At 47.0% G+C, this 19,353-nt stretch overlaps 5 protein-coding genes across 5 annotated transcripts; 4 read left to right on the forward strand and 1 right to left on the reverse strand.

The window, feature by feature from the left end:
• Positions 1–139: 139 nt before the first annotated feature.
• F9C07_2217203 (uncharacterized protein) lies at positions 140–8,753 on the reverse strand (the record flags this gene model as incomplete). Its single annotated transcript, XM_071509685.1, has 13 exons — positions 140–958; positions 1,010–1,330; positions 1,382–3,138; positions 3,190–3,278; positions 3,331–3,392; positions 3,456–3,768; positions 3,826–5,171; positions 5,226–6,231; positions 6,290–6,627; positions 6,683–7,310; positions 7,473–7,888; positions 7,939–8,530; positions 8,749–8,753. The coding sequence occupies 13 exons, from the start codon at positions 8,751–8,753 to the stop codon at positions 140–142; spliced, it is 7,692 nt and encodes a 2,563-aa protein (XP_071363525.1).
• A 460-nt stretch (positions 8,754–9,213) lies between these two features.
• Positions 9,214–10,106, forward strand: F9C07_2251702 (serine hydrolase FSH; the record flags this gene model as incomplete). Its single annotated transcript, XM_041290457.2, has 5 exons — positions 9,214–9,227; positions 9,285–9,312; positions 9,377–9,395; positions 9,459–9,530; positions 9,583–10,106. 5 exons carry the CDS (start codon positions 9,214–9,216, stop codon positions 10,104–10,106), a joined length of 657 nt encoding a protein of 218 aa, XP_041142068.2.
• Positions 10,107–11,690: 1,584 nt separating this feature from the next.
• Positions 11,691–12,098, forward strand: F9C07_9623 (uncharacterized protein; the record flags this gene model as incomplete). The annotated part of the gene is made up of 2 exons (XM_041290438.1): positions 11,691–11,787; positions 11,848–12,098. The coding sequence occupies 2 exons, from the start codon at positions 11,691–11,693 to the stop codon at positions 12,096–12,098; spliced, it is 348 nt and encodes a 115-aa protein (XP_041142069.1).
• A 920-nt stretch (positions 12,099–13,018) lies between these two features.
• On the forward strand, positions 13,019–14,852 carry F9C07_2125655 (copper fist DNA binding domain-containing protein). Its single transcript, XM_071509082.1, has 4 exons — positions 13,019–13,241; positions 13,317–13,459; positions 13,573–14,039; positions 14,113–14,852. The coding sequence occupies exons 1-3, from the start codon at positions 13,166–13,168 to the stop codon at positions 14,008–14,010; spliced, it is 657 nt and encodes a 218-aa protein (XP_071363526.1). The 5' UTR covers positions 13,019–13,165; the 3' UTR covers positions 14,011–14,039; positions 14,113–14,852.
• Positions 14,853–19,056, forward strand: F9C07_2276841 (putative H /K ATPase alpha subunit). Its single transcript, XM_041290439.2, has 9 exons — positions 14,853–15,100; positions 15,182–15,368; positions 15,433–15,506; positions 15,573–16,112; positions 16,165–16,676; positions 16,731–17,474; positions 17,532–18,118; positions 18,176–18,493; positions 18,559–19,056. Exons 1-9 carry the CDS (start codon positions 14,863–14,865, stop codon positions 18,857–18,859), a joined length of 3,501 nt encoding a protein of 1,166 aa, XP_041142070.2. The 5' UTR covers positions 14,853–14,862; the 3' UTR covers positions 18,860–19,056.
• The last annotated feature ends 297 nt before the right edge of the window (positions 19,057–19,353 follow it).

The following is a 19,353-nucleotide window of genomic DNA, read 5'->3' on the forward strand; positions in this document are numbered from 1 at the left end:
TTGCCACTCCAGTGCAGGACCTTCGACGTATATCCTTCATTTATCTTGACAGAAAAGACGAGACATGAGACGTTCACATCATTAAGAGCATAGATAACAAAACAATACCATTGGAAAAAGCAATGGTATAGCGTGTTGTTCATGTAGAGTATCCCTTCTGAAGTTTACTTCGGCTAGCAGCTAACTGTGCAATTGTCGCAACCGTACTGCCGATGATATCAAAGATAGCAATATTGGCCTTCAACTCCGTATCAAGCCACGTCCGAAGCTCTACAGCGACGAGAGAATCCACCCCGTATTTGCTTAGGTGTTTATCGGGATCAATATCCTTCTCGTCCATTGCCAGAGCGCTGGAGAGTTTAGCAGTTAGAGCTCTTGTAACTGCATGGCTACCTTCCTGCAAAGACCGGGCATTTTCCATGGCCGCTGCAAGTTGGAAAGTCTGCTCTCGACTCGGTAAGTCTTGTGAGTGTGCTTCGTCCAGTGTCATACACTTAAATAATGGCTTCTCTGGCCAATTTGCTCTTTCTCTGACTTCGGGTTGAACACCGATTGAGGGTTGGCAGTCAAGCTCATATCCATGCAAGGGGCTACAGTAGCAGTCAACCAGAGCCTTAAGCTCAGATTCTGTTATGGGTGTAGAAACAGAATTTGATTGCCATCTTGGCAAAAGCTTCGGATTGTTTGCCACAGCTCCAGTATATATGATTAGGCCCAGATCTAGTGACGCAGCACTCTCGCCCATGTTCACTCGGTACCGCGCGAGAGCGTCCTGAAAAGTGTTTCCGGCAGCATAGTTAGCTTGACCATGAGTGCCAATGATGCCCGATAAAGACGAGAGTAGAATGAAGAATTCCATTCCCCCTGGCAAAAGACAGTGTAGATTCCACGATCCTTGAGCTTTTGGCTTTACTGCTGCCTCCCAGTCTTTGTATGACATACTCTCGAAGGTACGATCCTAAGCCATTTTAGCAAGGGGAGGGTCGTAGGCATAATGTCATTGACTAACCCGCAAGACCATGGCAGCCTGGATACACCCCTTGATAGGAGGTAGTTGAGGCTGCCATTCTTCAAGCACCTTTCGCAAGGAGCTCTCGTTACATATATCACAAGCTAAGGCAATAGCCCTCGCACCCTTCGATTGTAAAGAGTTGATAAACTTCATGGCTTCAGGGCCTTTGGCTCCTGAGCGTGAGAGCAGGAGCAGGGTTCGGGCGCCACGATCCACAAGCCAGGCTGCGATGCTTTGGCCAATACCCCCGAGACCACCCGCAATCACATATGTTGCGTTGCCGTCGCAGGTGAAGTTAGGCTTTGTATTCATGACGGTCTGTCATACGGGCTTAGCTGTGAAAGACCTATTAAAAGGTTTTGTACGTACCGTGACCATATCTTCCATTCCCACATCGATTACCAACTTCCCTTGGTGCTTGCCTGTCTGCATGAATCTGAAGGCAGCCTCAATATCACCAATCCTGTAAGTAGTAATTGGCTGCACTGGTCGCAAAGTACCGTCTGACATCAATGATAGTATGTCGTCCAAAGCCGATAAGCAGAGGTCGGGTCGATCCATCATCACCCCCCCTAAATCGAACCCTCTGAACATGGTATTGCGAAGGAACATGCTGAGAGGCAGATTATTATTTGACAAGATATCCCGCTTTCCAATTTCAATAAAGCGGCCATATGTTGCAATACATTTCCAGGAAGCCAGCATTGCCTCACCGGATAGAGAGTTTAATACCACGTTAACGCCTTTGCCTCTGGTTCTTCTCATTACCGCTTTTGCAAACCCTGTTGATCGGCTAGAGAATATATGGTCTTCAGGAATTCCATACACTTCCATAATCAATTGCTTTTTAGATTCAGAACCGACAGTCGTATATATCTCCGCACCGACGTATTGTGCAATTTGAATAGCCGCCTGCCCGGTACCGCCGGCCCCTGAGTGGATTAGTATCGATTGCCCGGCTTGAAGGGAGGCAGCTTGTCTTAGTGCAATATAAGATGTAACGAAGCTAACTGGAATGGAAGCTGCATCCGTGTATGACATGCCTGCGGGAATAATTGCGACTGGGCCTGTCTCTGGGAGGCGAATGTAGGTGGAAAAAGCAGTGGGATATAGAGCAGCAACGCGATCCCCAACCTTGATTCTTCTACATGAGTCCCCGACGCGGACAACAACACCAGCGCATTCAAGGCCTGCGTCGTTCGACTCAAGTTGGCCTAAGGACACCAGTACATCACGAAAGTTGATACCAACCGATCTGTTTTGGATCTCAATTTCATTAGGTCCCAGATGCTGTTGTACAGCATAGTCCTCAATAAATTTGAATCCGTTTAGCATGCATGGTGAGTATACGTCCAGTTTAAGAGGTGGACCGGAGCCGAATTTCTGCTTCATTTCTGCTGCCACTTGTTCCAGTTCATAGATAGCTTTGTTTAGAACCGGATCAACAGTTAATCGAGGAATATGCAAAAGCCCGTTGGACTCAATATATTCCGTATCGATACTTTCTGTGGCACTCAAAATTCGTTGGCTAAGCTTTGCGATGGTCTCAAAATGAGGGACTTTTGGCGTTTCCGTAGGGTCCAGTGCAAGGATGTAGCGAGATCTGTTCCCATCTTCTTCCGACAGTACTCTAAGCAGCCCATCTATCAGGTGCGACTTCGGCTGTGAGAGCTGTTTCCCGCCTCCGTTAGTTACCCATAACATAGGATCGGCCGAAAGTAGAAGAGGCTGCAGTCTATTGTATATGTCCTCCCCGATATCATATAACACTGGTTTTTGATACTCTAGGAGGAAAACCCGCAGGGTCGCTTTAGAATCGGGGGTTGCATCCTGGATTGGAATGAGCCTAGCAAGATTGGTTTGAGTTGTGTAATGACGGGCAAGAGTACGTCCTAGGTCCAGCTGTGCAAGATCATTAGGCTCATATACAATGTCAATGGGCCGATCGTAGGTTAATTGAGATGGGTTTTGTGTGGCTGTGGAGATAATGACTGCCGTCTCATGGCATATCCGATCATCATAGTCTGGGAAGAAGATCTCGCAACCGGTATAGCCAGCTTGTAATAGAAGACTGTTCCATTGGGACTCATCCACAAATGGACCAAGAAATCTGTATGGTTCTGAACCTGCTCAGGTTAGTGGGAAAACGTAAAAAATCTCCACAGAGAAGCGCTAACCAAGCCACCATCCATCGAGAAGGCCAAATACTCCAGCAGCACGGATGGCGGAGGCATTCGTCAGCTCGACTAATATTAACTTTCCACCACTTTACAAGATTAGCGAAATGTGCACCTGCGGAAGTTGACTATTTTTCTTACGGCTTCAGCAGTCTTCGAGCATGGGTCAGTGTTCTGGCTAAATCTGAAGTAGCATGAAACACCTGGAGATATAGAAAGTTAGTACTTGATCAAGAGCTATGCTCAATGTGACGGTGAGCCCGTACCATACAAGCGAGAAGGAGGTCATATGTTGCATATTCAAAGCCCTGATCTGCCGGGTCCTCCTCAATGTCTAGTGTTCTGAATGCTATGCGACTCCCTTCAGACGCAAACTGCTTCGCAGCTTCGTCGAAAAAGGAGCGCGATATATCCGTATACTCCCAATGTGCGTACTTAGGGCTCATTGATTTGTGCTCATAGCTCTTTCCGAGAATGCGCAGTAGAGCCGCCGTCGCACATCCCGTCCCAGCGCCAACCTCTAGAATTTTCATCTGCGGATTGGCATGGGCTAGAAGTTCAACGTACTTTTCCAAGTACCTGAAGCCGTGCGAATATTCCACCTAAAGCAACATAAAATAAGCTTGAGGACAGTACAAACCATTGGATAGGATCAGCCTCACCATTTCAGCATAAAAGTCCCTAGCTAGGTTTTCCTGGTACAAGAATGCCAATGGGTCCAGCTCATTGTTCAAGAACTCTACCAAGTGCCGCGTGACCCTCACAAGCAGCTCACCCTGTTTACCCTTCCTCATTACCCGTGATTCAAGCCCTTGTATAAACTTTGTATCACTAAATCGGCTCTTCCATGGCTCTGTAGAGAACATAAGCTCCCCACCCAGGAGGCGTTCTTGGTGGTGCCTCATCCAGTCAATATATTTCTTAAGGTGCGGCTTTTGGGGCTCTATATCACGCTGTGATATGACTTGTAATGTTTCCGTGATTCGAACCATCACGAGGAAGTCAAGCTCAATGAGGAAGTCTTTGGGTATAGCCAAATCCGGATACGCCCCGCGACATACGGTATGGATTTCATCGTTGCTCAGGAGATTAATATCAGGCTTGCACTCAAAGCGATGACACAGATTGTCCTTCACGGGACTTGTGCTTTCTGTAGGCGCTTTTGAGGTAATGGCGGTGAATTTCAGTCCTTCGATAGACACCATCACCTCGCGAAGATCCCGGTCGAATGCCCTTATTGATGTCAACAATGTGCCAGTCTCCGAGGTCTCCGTCACTGTGTGGGTCTTGAGAGCTTTGCATTTGGAACAGTTTGCAGCTACCCGCATACTCGCGATATACGTTGGTACAGAGGTAGGAACCGTTCTTGTGCCTCCCTGTATTATAGACCATACCATGGTCTGGATAATTCCATCCAGGGTAGTAGGGTGGATTGTATCTTGCATAGAGACTTTGACATTGTTCACGTCTCCAATGACTTCCCGTTCTCCTTTTCCACCCACGGCCAGAGCGTGTATCTGCCTAAAGGTCTTGCCATATTCAAATCCGCATCTGGCCATATGATCATATATCACGTCACTGTAAACGGTTGAACCGCATCCATCTGGTGCTTTTGAGAAGGAATATAGCGAGTCGGCGAGGTCCTCTCGTTCTAGCCTATCCCCATTGACTGGATCAGGCTCGTCCGGTTGGTACAAGATGTGGATACGTCCACGGCAATTTTCGGTCCAACAATCATTCACATATGTGCACAATTTGAACGAAAATAGATGAGAATATTTGTTCTCCATGCTGTCGTCAGGTCTCATATAAAGGTTCGTCTCAACACCGCCCTCTCCCTGGGGAATTCGAATGCTGGCAAGAAGTGATATATCTTCCAACTTGAATCCGGAGATTACCCTACCTGGACTCGCAAGCTGCTTGGCTGCCTCTATCGGCATTACAAGCATTACTGCCCCGGGATATATGATTGTCCCTGAAATCTAGCGCCTACTGTCAGTTATCGCTCTGATACAGATAGTGCGCAATGTTCGAACCTGATGATCCTTAATCCATGGCAAGTCAGAGGCCCGAATGATATGCCGCCAACGTGGCTCTAAGGGATTCCAGTTCGAGTCTGGCATGCCAAGCAGATCGTTTTTCTTAACCTTTGGAAGTCGCTGGTTTCTGCTAATTTGGCTTTCGTGCCAATAGGACCTACTATGATTGAAGGGATACTCAGGTAAACAAGGTAAGCACATCGGTCGTTCCTGCTCTATGGTACATCGGTTCACGTGAGACAGGTTTATTGGGTATCCAGCAGCGTATAAGTGACCGGCAGCTTGTAGGAATGATTCCAAGGCCGATACTTCCCTGACGAGTACTGGGTGGTATACGGCTGCGGGACCCTCGATTATCTTCTGAATATCTTTAACGGGGCCCTGTAGAACTGAGTGAGGTCCAACCTCAAGAAGATGGTGCATCCTTAATGACTGTCGGTGGCTACCATCAAGCTTCTTGATAGTCACATCAGTGGTGTTCGAGCAGAGCGTAGTCAAAGCGTCACTAAAGTTGACAGTTGATACCAAATTCTGCACCCAGTATGATGCGCTCTGCATCTCACTGTGTGAGATCCAGGTCCCGGTCACAGAAGAGAGAATGTTTGGACGTTTGCCCTTATGGTTTGTTCCTTCTACCTGGCCTATCGCCTGGTGGTAATGTGTCGCGATCTCGCTCATTTGGAAGGAATGGTACGCCACCTTAACCTTCAGCCTTCTGCAAAATATGTGCTCTTGCTCAAGGTAGCCCTCTAGTGTGTCGATTTGTTGCTGTTCTCCCGATACTGTGGTACTTTGAGGGCTATTTTTACAAGCAATGGTTAGCCTCGAAGCCGAGTAGTGAATAGACGTCCTTTCAAGAAATGGTGCAATAGCCTCTCGCGACAGACCAACTGCAAGCATTGCTCCATTGATACTGCTGAACTGTTCCAGCTTGCTGGTCCATAATCCGCGGTAAAAGGCGATCTTCCATGCAGACTCTCGGGTTATGCCATGGGCACAGTACCTATAGGATGTGTCAGCTAGTATCACGCCATAGCAGAGGGTCACATGGATTATCGTACGCCGCGGCGATTTCACCTGAGGAATGTCCGACTACAGCTTCAGGAACGATTCCCGTGTGATGTAAGAGGTCAACCAGGGCAATCTGTAGAGCTGTGCAGAGCATCTGGCTGTACTCCGTGTTGTTGACATTTGACTCGAGTTCTGGTTTCTGTAACTCCTCTGTAATCGGTGAGCTAATGTCTCCAATGACTGGGAATGTAGTGATTTCCCTCTTACCCATCAGGTCCCACCGACATCCGAGAGTCTGTATGTATGATCCAGCTTGCTGGATACTGTCGCGAAATACAGGGTAAGCATCAAGTAGCTCCCGGCCCATAGCATACCACTGTGCTCCTTGCTAAAGGTTGTTGGACGTCAGTTAGGAATAACACAAGGAAGGGAGTTTCCCGTACCCCAGTAAATATAAACGCTAGATTAGGGGATGCTATCGTCTGCTGAGGTCCAACAAGGCCATCAACGACGTGTGACCAGTCATCATTAGGATGAACAACGGCAAACGTTCTCCATGAATGATGCGTTCGACGAAGACTCAAGGTGTACGCTAGGTTATTAAGGAAGCGTTGTTTCTCTGTGGTAGCTATCTCAAGGGAAGAAAAGAACGATCTCCAGACATCCTTAAGGCGCGAAAAGCCATCCTCATCGGTTGAAGACAGAACGAACAATCTAGGTGAAGCGGTCTCTTCTTTTGGTAAACCGTTCGATGTATGCACAGTTGTATTATGGTTTGCTTGAAAGTTGCTGGCCTGCAAAGAGTGATAGGCATCATCCAACACTATGTGACCGTTTGAGCCTCCAAAGCCAAAGGAACTTACAGAGGCTCGCCGCAAGCCGTCTGTTGGCCAGGGAACTTGCTTGTCCCCCACCTTGATCCTGAGATAGGCATCATCGATTCTAGGATTCAGTTGCTGAAAGTCGGTATTTTGGGGGATTATTCCTTTTTCGAGAGCTATCACGGTTTTTATGACACCAGCAACCCCACTTGCACCCTCCAAGTGACCAATTGTGGATTTGACAGATCCTCTGCGTTTTCTCTATTAGTATGCGGTATTGACATGGGAGAAAAACAACATACATATATACGGGATCGTCACTAGTCCGATGGTTTCGGAAAATAGATCCAATTGCCCGAGCTTCAATAGGATCTCCCACTGCTGTTCCTGTTCGAATAGTGAGACTTTGAACATAACTGGCTTGCGATCGAGCAGTATAATTCGAACGACACGAAGAAGTAGTGGCAGACCGAGCATACCTGTTCCATGAGCCTCGACATAGCGTGTCAGAGACAAGTCAAGGTCAGCTTTATTATAAGTGTCTAGGATGAGCTGTTGCTGCAAGGCCATGCTAGGCTGCGTTATTCCTTGAGTTCGTCCGTCTTGGTTCGATCCTGATGAGCGAATCACTGCTCTAATAGTATCGTTGTGATCGATAGCATCCTTAAGAGGGCGAAGTACCAGGACTCCAACTCCCTCGCCACGAGCATACCCATTGCCGCGCTGATCAAAACTGTATGACCTGCTCTCGTTAGACAATAAACCGAGGTTATCCAACGGTAGACTGGTGTCAAGTCCGATGATCGCATTGCTACCAATAGCCACGCCCTACGAGGACAATTAATGGAAGATCCTCCTGTGAGTGAACGTGGACATACCATAGAGGAGTCCCCACTCCAAATAGATTTGCACGCAAGGTCAAGGGCTATCAGACTACTGGAGCATGCTGTGTCTACAGTAGCACTCGGGCCAGTGAGATTGAAGAACCAGCTAACTCTATTAGATAGCATATTCATCCCAGTCCCTGTAGAATGAAACTTGGGCAGAGCCATAGGATCCTTGACTTGCATGAACGTATAGTCATGGCTAAACGATCCAGTGTACACGCAGGTCTTCGACCACGATGCCTGACTAAGGGTCATTCCAGCATTCTCGAAAGCGTGATAGACAGTCTCCAAAATTAGACGCTGCTGGGGGTCCATTGCCTCTGCCTCTGCCGCATTAATTGAGAAAAATGCGGCATCAAAACGACTTATATCTTGATTCAAGAAGTTAGCCCCGCGGGTTGATATCTGATCAAGACGATCGCGATCTGGATGGTAAAATGCATCAATGTTTGATCGATCGGGTGGATAGTCTCTCATTGTCATCTGGCCTTCTGTAATCAATTTCCAGAATGATTCAGGAGATACGGCGTCCCCTGGAAATTTAAGGGACATTCCAGTTATAGCTAGCGGCTCCAGAGAAGGGCTCATTGTTGTAGTGTCGTACAAACGATGGCAGCGTGGTGGTTCCGTGTGTCCGGCGTCTTCCTATGTTCAATAATAGAGATATTTGAGATCTGACACGAGGATCCCCAGAATCTCTTTCATACATTGTATAAGTTACATATCCTCTTCCGGTGTGGGTGGCTGAAGTTTGACTTTATTCTGTTCTTGATTCGGTTGGTGCCAGCACAACGCCTAAACGCCATTGATTCGATGATTAAAACAGATGATTCAATGACTAAATAGCTTACCAGGAATACCGTATGCACAGGCAGGGCAGTCACAAAACAGGTAACAATCTTCGGTTCGCCTTCTCTACTGCGAGTAGAGGAGCTTCCCTTGCCTGTATATGACGGCGCATCGATTCCACACGTGTTCTCTTCTATATTTTCACAAACCTTGCCATGGTCTCGGAGCTGGTTAACATCATAGATCTAGTGGTGGAAAACAAGGATTGTCAAGGCAATAAGCTTGGATCAATGACAAGAGTATATATCTGTATTCCAATCCGGTAAAATGTAGAACGGAGAGATTTGAATATATCTCACCCCTGAGCTCTACTCTAGAATTGCTGAAGGCATACTTAACCATTTATTTCTGCCATTCTTCTTGCTCTCTTGTTGTTCTGCCCGGTGCTCCGTTATTACGGGGAGTGTGCAAGGAACAATGCGCTTTCTCTGGTATGTATACCACGTTCCATCCTAAGTCCATACCGAATACTAATAAAGTGGCGGTAGCCTGCACGGTATGGGAGATAGTGCACAGGTAGGATGTCCTCTACACCTATACCTAGATATATCCTAACAGAGCTTTGTTAATTAATTTCCAGATATTACAACAACAAACAGGTAAGCCTGACGGAGAAACTGGCTCGCACCCACATCTGAATAGGTGGCTGACGACTAGTACAGCAGCCATCCGGTACGAACTTTCCGATAAGTACACGTACGAGTTTGTGGAAGGAGCAATACAGTGGGAACGATGTATGTCATGTGTGAATTATCTTGGAACATCCTTGCTCTAACCGTGGTACAGCGAACCAAGATGCTGGCTTTTCAGAGGGACCGACTTTCACCTATTGCCATCCTGAGCAGGCAGACTCATGCTTGCGCACAATTCACGACTTAGACCAATTCTTCGAAGAAGAGGGTCCCTTCGATGGCATCATTGGTTTTAGTTTGGGCGCAAGCTTGGCAATCTTGTGGTTGAAGCATAAACAGGAGGCCCTCAACATGGGAGACATAACCAGCCTACCCATTAAAGTTGTAATCCTGTTTTCCACCAGCTATGTCCATGATTACAGGGTGTTAGCAAAGGGCAATCCAGTGGCATGGGATCCGAGTCATGCTGGTGCCCGATTGGACCTACCAAGTGCGCATATCTGGGGTGCAAAGGATCCATGCAAATCACTAGCACAGGCGGGTGCGGAGTTTTTTAACCATGATAAATTGTCTACATATATACATGAGAGAGGGCATGGCATTCCTTCTGCAATAGAAGAGGTTGTGCAAGTGGCGAAGGCCATCAACCGAGCCATAGGGGCGATATCCCCGGCGTGACGGGTTGGTATCCGAGGCCTGCTATGTTCAGCACTTTAGATACACCACAGTGAGAGTTGGGCACGTTACCATTGCAATTGCAGATTTAAATATATATTATGGTAGAAGATAAGGCCACTAATCCAAAAATATCTGACGTGAAACTCCCAACAGTGGGAATGAAAGAGCAAAATAAAAAAATAAAAATAAAAAAGATATTGACGAGAGTGGGATTTGAACCCACGCCCCTTTCGAGACTGGAACCTTACTCCAGCTGAGAGATTATTAGTGAATGCTTGATAAGAAAGTGATAATAGTAGTACTAACCGCCTTAGACCGCTCGGCCATCTCGCCTTAGATGAAAGAAATATTCTTGATGAAGTATTGATGAGCATAGCAATAACAAGCAAAACTATTGTATCTAAAGTCACAACTACTCCGCCCATGTGATTCGCCCGTCGGTCTTGGCAACCAAAAATAGACCCTGGGCCTGGTAAAATACCACTTCTTATGAGCAATCAGTGGGCGAAAATGGGAATACCAGGTGTTAGGCTGCTAGGCCTCGTCGAGAGTCATTTTACGAATCGAGTGATCCATTCCCTTTGTGTTTTTTGTAGTGCACCCTTGAAAGATCTCAGCGTTGTAGGGAATCGTGAAGTCAAATATATATAAAGGTAAGGTGCATACGAAGTCGGCAACGAGAGGCGCTTATCATACAGTCAATCATCAAACTAAGAATAGATGGGCATCTCTCTTCTCGCGAAATTAGTCGTCCTCCGCGTAGCATTATACTATGAGGCATCTCTATCGGGAGGCTGATTGAAGTATGTTTTGCATCCGAGAGGATGCCGATGGGTTACTATTCAAATCCAGAATCCTAACGATGACGCTCCCTTTCGTTCTAATTAGTTCAAGATGCAGGATATTGTGTTAACGCGGATCCCCAATAATATGGCTAGTTGCGTATTTCATCTCATTGATACAAACTCTCAACTTCATGTAACCTGCAAGTTGCCTTGTGGCCATTCCGGCAGCTCGAGGTAACGTACAATTAATGAACCCCTAAATATCATCATAACGATCCCTAGTGTTGTTTCAGATGTATGGGGATTTCAAAAGTTGCGCAGCAGCGAATGCAACCTCACGGAAGCTTTGGCTGATCGTCACAGAAAAGCCAATTTTAGCGATACGCCTTATAAAAGCAAAGGAAACCATTCGGGTTATCCAAATTTCGTACCACTGGTAGAAAAGCCCTTTGTTTATTATTATCATCATTAATCAAGAAGTTATTTCACATTGAATAGTTTAAAAACTAGTACGGAGAAGTCTATGGTAGGGCGAATTCCCCTTTTTGGACCTACTAGAGTTTGCCCTGAAACGACTGAAAAATGGACCCACGCAAAACGGACGAGACGATGCAACCAAGCTTCATCGCTCGAATCACTAGTTGCTTGCTTGTGAACGCTCGCTATTAATAAATAACCTAGCTTTGGCACTTCCCATATTCAACTGTATCCCTTTATAAATACCCTCCACGTTAAGCGCTCGCATTGCCAAAAATTACACCCCCGTATTCGAACTCTTCAATACTCAAGAATCGCCATCATGAGGGCCGATATCTCTGCAGTGTTAACCATCTTGGTTACGAGCACCCTAGCATTGGCAGCGCCAACGACTCCGGAGACAAGTGGTCATACCCAAGGTTAATAAACACCCCCCACGAGTTTATGGCTGCCTGCTAACCGCAGAAATTACCAACCAGATCTCCAGAGAAGGCAAAATAACGCGCTACTGAATGCTGTCGGTCTGGAGGACCATTCCAAGTATGCCGATAACAGTGGTGGGTTGTTCAGCAACCTGGCATCGAATGCGATGATTATCGGTGACCATATTAAATACACAGTCGACCCGCCGAGTGCAGAGGAACCTCTCCCAAAAGGTCAGGATCCGCCGGCACGCGAAGCTCATCGCAAAGCTCATGTCGCCATCAACAAAGGCCTTGGTGCCTCCTGATTCAGAACCTCTTTCTACATTATGTCAAGTCTGAGTGTTGTGCTTTTTTAATTGCTTCGTTCTATGGTTCTAAAGCATTTCTATTCGTTTGTCAATCATCCACTAAAGCCATTGGTCGATCCTAATGACAAGGGGCTCGTGCTATTGCAACGGTCTTCCTATTCTCTACGCGGGGCTGCCTCATGGTCTGGATACATGGGATATCGAACAAACACATGAATTTGGCCTCTCAGATAATCACTAATTGGACGTTTTGTTAATTCAAGCAATATGAATAATCCCCATGATACCCTGAAACCAGGTTCACAGGAGCTCTGGCCCACTTACGATAAGCACACATTGTCCGCTGTGTTATATTTTTTCTTACACATTGGTCGAAGCACGGTCCGACTATAGACGCGAAAGGTACACGCGATACTGAAGGTCTGGATGCAGCTGCGATGGATATGGACCTGAGTAGAAATGAGCTGTAAATGAAAGAAGCAGAGATCATCCGACATAGCGGAACTTCACCTTCAAGACACTGTAGGGTTGGTACTTGATTTTGAGCCATCTCAGACTTTAGGGTATGCAACATCAGGTGAGCGTTGCCACATAGAAAGGATTCCGATCGTAGGTTAGCACTTCACAAACATTCTGTTATTAGAACACATTATAAGCCCCACAAACGTAGTATAGGTCGGACTCAATGGGATCTTCAGTGTAAATGTATGAGGCACTTTCTTGCTGATTCCCAGCATATGAAACACTTAGGCTGTAGCGCAGGAAAATCCCGCATACTTTATATTGCCCTGGAAAACACAGCAATGACCACCCTATTCCGAGAGTGTTTAAGTCCAATACTTTGGTCTTTTTCAAGTCCAATTAGCAAGCAAGAAGCAAATAAAATAAAGTTTCTGCTAAACCAATTCCAGGCACGTCGTGATGTCAATTTCTGTGCCTCGGATTGTCAATCAATCACTAGTCTTCCACTCATTCCCGCTCCTGTAGGCATAAATACTAGACCTTAGCTGCTCACAGTTGGGGTAAAGATTCACTCTGATTCATCTCTAGGCAAACGAACGGGAATGTTAGTAGACGGGGTGAAGTGGGCTTGCGGGCCTTGCGTTCGCGGGCACCGTGTAAGTACGTGTGAACACCATGGTACAGCATCGTGTTTCTTGCTTTCCATCGTTATTATTTCTCATTTGCACGCCTGTATACTGATAACGATAGTAGATAGAACGCTAATCCGCATCAACCGGAAAGGTCGCCCATTTGTTACTTGTTCCGTGTGTAACGAAACCCCATGTCCCAAGCCGAGGGAGCACTACAAAGTACAGCACAGCTCCAGGGTGAAGAAGACTAAACCTGCTCCCGAAGTATTTCACCCCTAATGGCTGCCTAATCCCTGCCTTATTCACGATTCCAGAGATTACCGGATGGACTCAGCGAAATAGACAGCAAGCTAACTCGAGGTTACGGGATCTGCTAGAAAAACATCACCCGCAGGGCTTCTTCCCGTGCGAACCCGGCGTGTTTACCCCTTGCACCTCGACCTACTGAAGTATCGAACACCTTACCTACTTTACTCTCCATTAATCGTCTTCCTGACCTGCAACAAGTCGGTGTACCCATCGGTTCTAATGCTTCAGGGGGAGTTAGCAATCAACTGCCCGGTTTAACTCCGCTTGCGCCAGACCAACAACAACAGAGTACTTCAAGAAGTAGAGGCGAAAGTTTCACTGCCCCAGGAATACCTCTTACATTTATGTATAGAGATAATCAGCTACCTGTTCCAGGAGCAATAGAGTCGCAAATGAGTGTCACTCCGGCTGTCCGTCTCCCACCGTTAAGGACGCCAGTCCATCAGAATTACCCAGCCTGCGACATGATGAATTCTGGGCACTTACTGCCAAGTAAACCATGGTAAATAGCATTTCTCTGATACGGACAGATCTGGTCAGTAAGTCGCCAACAGCCTAGAGCTATCCCAGCTGTGAATGAGCAAGGCTAATAATATCTCCACTACTAGGCCACTTCTAGGATGGAAAATATTACCACATAATCTGGTATACCGGTGAAGTGTTCTCACACAGCTTGCTTTTAGAGAGTCACAGCGAACTTGCACAACTCCTTTTTCCCGACATCTATATTAGATGGCACCTCAAGCACAAGAAGCCAACAATTCGGCACTGTGTGGATATCTCTAAAGTTCCCCGGGCGCAGTCGACGGACCCAGGAGAAGACGAACTTGCACACTTATAATGTAATAAACCCAAGCTTAACTCAAACTCGAGCACATTTCTGGGAGTGACACATGTTGGATCTGACTGTGTTCTGTTGTACGACCTAATTTGAACCATGCCAGAGGGATCAAAGGACAGCGAAGGCCACCGAGATAACGAGGTACGACCTTGCCGATCAATGACAATGAATTGCCAAGATTCGCTTACAGGTCAAGCTTCGCAATTTCCAATAAATCTATGTTTTACATATGGCTATTCGCTTGGTGTTTCTTGACTCCTCTATTGTTTCTTCCGAAGCGAGCGGTTAGGGCTTGGCGACCTTGTGATAAGGCGAACGTGAATGAAGCATCGTGAGGGTATTTTCTCATCCAGACAATTGATAAATTAATCATAAGATGTTTGTTTTCATTGGCTCAAGCAGTATTTCTTTATCAGACATGACAGGATATGTCCGAGATTTTGCCATCCAGAGAAAGCAGTGGCGCACCAAACAAACCCCGATTGGGCGATCAAATCGCTCTTAGGCTGTCATATTAATGTCGCTCTCAACGCTAAGCCTCTTCTTCGTAGGCCATCAGCTCCCCACCTGCTCGAGGCATTTTACCAGCGTCTTTGGGCCAGTCATTAACCTCATTAATCACGCACTTCCGCTATCCCAACACGAGGCCATGCGCTCACCATGTCATCTCCACATGGCTGCACAGACGTGCATATTTAAAGCAACATGTAACTGGAGACTGAGAAAGTCTTTCTGGTCAGAATGCACTTCAGCTGGTATTGCCTTCCCTTGCTTTCTGTCTTTCACGGTGGACTATACACGACCTAACTATTAGAATCCACATATGGAGGAGAAAGCCCCCAATGCAGAGGCGACGCATTTGCGCTGGCAGACTGTCGACGAGGAGTCCGGTGACACCGAAAGACCTCGACTGAACAGACTGAATCGCTCTGCCTCTTACAGCTCGCAAAGCTCTGGTCGCAATCTCAAAGCGAGGACTACTGTTGATCCCTCGCTTTCCCTGCCAATCCATTACCGAACAGTGTACGTATATAACTTTCCAAATCTCTACATGACTCTCTTCACAATGGCTAAACAAAACGGAAAGTTCCTTTGAGATTGACGAGGCAGAAGCTCTTCACCGTACGAAAGCTGCCCAGGTAAAGAGCGAAATCGCAACAGGTAAGTTTGATACTCGCATACACACCTGTGAACGTCGTCTCAGATCTAACGCCATGTTTTTTTAAGATCTCTCAAACCTTGACTGGCACACGATCACCGTCGAAGAGCTACAGAAACGTTGGCAGGTTGATGCATCACAAGGCTTGTCATCCGAGCAAGTTCAAAGACGCCTGCGTCAATATGGCAAGAACTCCCTCGCTGCCCTGCCTCATCGATGGTTCTGGCAGATATTTGGATACTTTTTTAAAGGTTTTGGAGCCATCCTTCTTGTCGGATGTGTTCTCGTCTTCGTGTCGTGGAAGCCCCTCGGCCAACCACCGTCACAAGCAAACTTGGCTCTAGCTATCGTCCTGCTTGCTGTGTTTTTTATCCAGGCTGGGTTCAATGCTTGGCAAGATTGGTCCTCTTCCCGGGTTATGGCATCTATCACCGCCATGTTGCCGGAAAGTTGCTTGGTTCAGAGAGACGGTTCCCAGGTCACCGTTGATGGACCAGACATCGTTCCGGGCGATGTTGTCTATCTCAAGGCCGGAAACAAGCTACCCGCCGATGTGCGTCTTATTGAAGTCTCAAACGACGCAAGCTTCGATCGGTCCATTCTCACTGGTAAGATCAATTGGGTGATTTTCAACTGAACCGTGGCGCTAACGATTCATAGGCGAGTCGCTACCGATTCACGGCACTGTGGATTCGACCGATGATAACTACCTTGAGACACATTGCATCGGTCTCCAGGGCACACATTGTGTTTCTGGAAATGCGAAGGGAATCGTCGTCGCCACCGCTGATTCGACGGTCTTTGGTGGTATCGCTAAATTAACGAACGAGCCCAAAAAAGGCCTGACAACTCTGGAGAAAGAAGTCCTGCGGTTTGTCCTATTGATTGTGCTTATCATGTTGACTATGATCATTGTCGTAGTCATTGTATGGGCAACTTGGCTCAGAGTCGATCATCCGGACTGGATCAATGTTCCTACTCTGATTGTTGACTGCGTCAGTGTCGCGATTGCGTTTATTCCAGAGGGCCTGCCAATTGCGCTGACTGCTAGCTTGACTATCACTGCTAATCTCATGCGAAAGAATAAGATCCTTTGCAAGTCGCTAAAAACAGTGGAAACCCTAGGTGCTGTGTCCGTTATTTGCTCCGACAAAACTGGCACTTTGACAAGGGTGGGTACTTTTTTACTTGATCATCAGACATTCAGCTAACACTCACCTGAACAGAACAAAATGTTCGTCACTGATTGTGCGATATCCAGCTCAACCCTGAGCCCGGAGTCGGCAAGAGACCGGATGGTGATGGACGGAAAGGCATCTGGCGTCCACCAACTCCGTGCTGTGGCCGCTTTGTGCAATGCGGCCGAGTTTGATGCTTCCTCCTCCACCCTGCCTCTTGTTGAGAGACGTATATATGGAGATGCCACAGACCAGGCTATCCTCAGGTTCTCTGAGAGCTTAGGTCCCGTTTCGGAGCTACGTCAGGCGTGGAAGATGACCTACGAACTGCCATTCAATAGCAAAAACAAATTCATGGTCCGCACGTTTAATGCGGCACAACCCAACGGATATGGATTGGCACTCTCGGCAGCTGAAGCAGTGCAGTTTAGACAAAGTGACGGTCTCCTAACAATCAAGGGTGCCCCAGACATCTTGATTGAGCGGTGCACGCATACTATTGGCCTGGATGGTAATGTGGAGGCGCTTGACGACAATATGCGAAGGAAAATGCTCGAGGTGAAAGACCGCTGGTCCAGCGAAGGCCGACGTGTCATTCTACTTGCTCGCAAAATTCTTCCAGCAGCAGAAATCCTTGTACATCCGTCTTCTCGTGAATTTGAGTCTGAAATGATGACCCAAGCAAAGACTGGCTTAGTTCTTGTCGGTCTAGTTGGCATCGTTGATCCGCCTAGGGAAGAGATCCCCGACGTTATCAAGACGCTGAGACGGGCTGGGATTAGGATCTTTATGGTTTGTTTATAGTCAATTCAGAAGAATTCAACACTGTCGCTAACTACATTTTACTAGGTAACCGGCGATTTTGGGCTGACTGCTTTGGCTATCGCACGGCAATGCGGCATTGTGACAACTGAAAGCACAGTTGACACTGTAGCCTCCCTACATAGGTCTACCCATATAGCTGAGAAGATTCCTCCATCGACACCTTCGCCCGCGATCGTCGTAAGTGGACCTGAGCTTATGTCCTTGGATGACTGTCAGTGGGACCAGCTCTGTCGATACCAGGAAATTGTTTTCGCAAGAACTACACCAGAACAGAAGCTTCGCATTGTCAGGGAGTTCCGTGCACGGGACGAGATTGTCGGTATGACTGGGGATGGAGTCAATGACGCTCCATCTCTCAAGGCTGCCGACATTGGAATTGCTCTAGGTAGTGGCTCTGACATTGCCATAGAAGCTTCTGACATGGTCCTTCTGGACAGCTTTTCGGCAGTTGTGGAAGCCGTGCAGTATGGTCGGGTTGTTTTTGATAACCTAAAAAAGACCATTGTTTACTTGCTGCCTGCTGGTTCCTTTTCCGAATTCTGGCCTGTCTTCACTAATGTTATGTTTGGCCTTCCTCAAGTTCTCTCGTCATTCCTCATGATCATCATCTGGTAAGTACACACTTTTACCCATATTCGTCAAGGACTATCCAATCTCACGGTAAATAGCTGCTTCACCGACTGCGCCGCCGCTACCGTTCTAGCCTACGAAGCCCCGGAAGCCGACGTTCTTCTGCGTCCACCACGCAAGCCCAAGCGCGACCGTCTCGTGAACTGGAAGTTAGTATTCCACGCTTATGGTATTCTCGGTATGCTGGAAAGTGTGGCCTCCTTCGCCATGGCATATTGGTACCTCGAACGCAGCGGGATCCCATTTTCAGCGTTATGGTTCAAATTCGGAGCCGTTCCCTCGAACGTAGACCCGGACTACTACCAGGCCCGTCTAAACGAGGCCAGTTCGATCTACTTCATCAACTTGGTCGTCATGTAAGTCCCATTCCTCTGCCATCGCTACTTATTATAGCTATGAAGCCTTACCTAACACCATCTAGGCAATGGTTCAACCTGATGGCTGTTCGAACCCGCCGCCTATCCATCTTCCAGCATCCTCCGGCCTTCAACAAGGATACGCAAAATCTCCTTCTTTTTCCGGCGATTGCTTTCGCTCTCTGCATGGCCATCTTCTGGTTATATGTTCCTCCTTTCCAGGAGGTATTGGATACAAGTAGCGTGCCAGCAGAGCATTATTTCTTACCTGCTGCTTTTGGCTTGGGTATTCTTTGTCTGGATGAGTTGCGTAAAGCGGCGGTCCGGAGGTGGCCGAAAGGAATTTTGGCTAGATGTGCTTGGTAGTCTCTTGTATTTTGTTACTTTGATGTCTAGGGAATTGTATGTGTTATTTTATTTTAATTTTCCGGGGCCTTGGTGATAATATAACTTCAACCTCACTACTGCCGAGACCTAGATGAATGAATTACATTGAAGCACACTAATTAATATTATCAACCAAGCCATGCAAGCCACAATGATTGCAGGCAGGCATATATAACTTATATATAAAATTCCAAAAACATACAACAGGAGGGATTCGCTGGTGGTCACCCACCCAACTACTAACCTCCCGGCGTGTGGCTTAAGTACGGCTGAGCGGACGGGAAGCCCTGTTCTCCACACCCTATGGTCGTATGTACTAGGCTGATAAAGTCAGTAGCATATATAGAAAGAAAATTATTTAATTAGCGGCGAACTATGTACTCACTATGCCATGCCTTCTACATTGTACAAATGCACATGTACATACGTGAAAGAAACCTGCGTTAAGCTTGTTAAGCTTGCTTACGTTAACT

Source organism: Aspergillus flavus, chromosome 2, assembly GCF_009017415.1.
Source record: "Aspergillus flavus chromosome 2, complete sequence".
Lineage (NCBI taxonomy): Eukaryota > Fungi > Ascomycota > Eurotiomycetes > Eurotiales > Aspergillaceae > Aspergillus > Aspergillus flavus.